Source organism: Carlito syrichta, unplaced genomic scaffold (assembly GCF_000164805.1).
Source record: "Carlito syrichta isolate Samal-C Ts95f unplaced genomic scaffold, Tarsius_syrichta-2.0.1 Scaffold303236, whole genome shotgun sequence".
NCBI lineage: Eukaryota > Metazoa > Chordata > Mammalia > Primates > Tarsiidae > Carlito > Carlito syrichta.
In genome coordinates, this window is record NW_007247332.1 from 113,721 (window position 1) to 114,224 (window position 504).

The 504-nt window shown below is 70.4% G+C and overlaps 2 protein-coding genes across 3 annotated transcripts in view; one reads left to right on the forward strand and one right to left on the reverse strand.

Moving 5' to 3' along the window:
* FBXL12 (F-box and leucine rich repeat protein 12) overlaps positions 1 to 312 on the reverse strand; it is a 7,331-nt gene extending 7,019 nt beyond the window's left edge. Inside the window, exon 1 of one of the 2 annotated variants that reach the window (XM_021712406.1) lies at positions 100 to 312. In XM_021712406.1, the coding sequence (XP_021568081.1) occupies positions 100 to 159 (60 nt within the window). In that variant the 5' untranslated portion in view covers positions 160 to 312. Of the gene's footprint in view, positions 1 to 73 lie in introns of both variants that reach the window. The other variant, XM_021712407.1, reaches the window with a different exon arrangement.
* Positions 1 to 504, forward strand: part of UBL5 (ubiquitin like 5) — a 9,084-nt gene that overhangs the window by 325 nt on the left and 8,255 nt on the right. The window lies entirely within an intron of this gene.

Genomic DNA, 504 nt, shown 5'->3' on the forward strand with positions numbered 1-504 from the left:
TCTGCTGGGGGCGCCTCCCCAGGGGCCAGGCGCGCCCTCCGCCCGGCCCTTTCCCCCGGAGGCGGGGCCGCACCTGGAGATGCGGATCCGGTCCCGTACCGGGAGGTAAGAGAAGATCTCCAGGAGGACCAAGTCCGGCAGCGCGCCGAGATTCGCCATGATCCGGCTGACACACACTTCCGCTTCCGGCCAAGCGACACTGAGGGTCGCCCCGGGGATGCCGAGGCAGCGGTTAGAGCGGTGGCTGAGACCTCCAGCAGTCGGCAGAGAAATTCGACTTTCCTCCCCCTAGGATGAGGGTGGGTCCCAGGGCTGCATACCAGGAGCAAGCCCAGAAGGCGGGGTGAGACCCAGGGGGCGGGTGGGACAGGGAGAGACCCAGGGGGCGGGGATGGGGCGGGACGAGACACAGGAGGCGTGGCTGGGGAGCCGGGGACCAACCCCTCCCGGAAGGCGGGGCCGGGCCTGGATAGGCCCAGGGGGCGGGGCTTGGGGATGAAGACC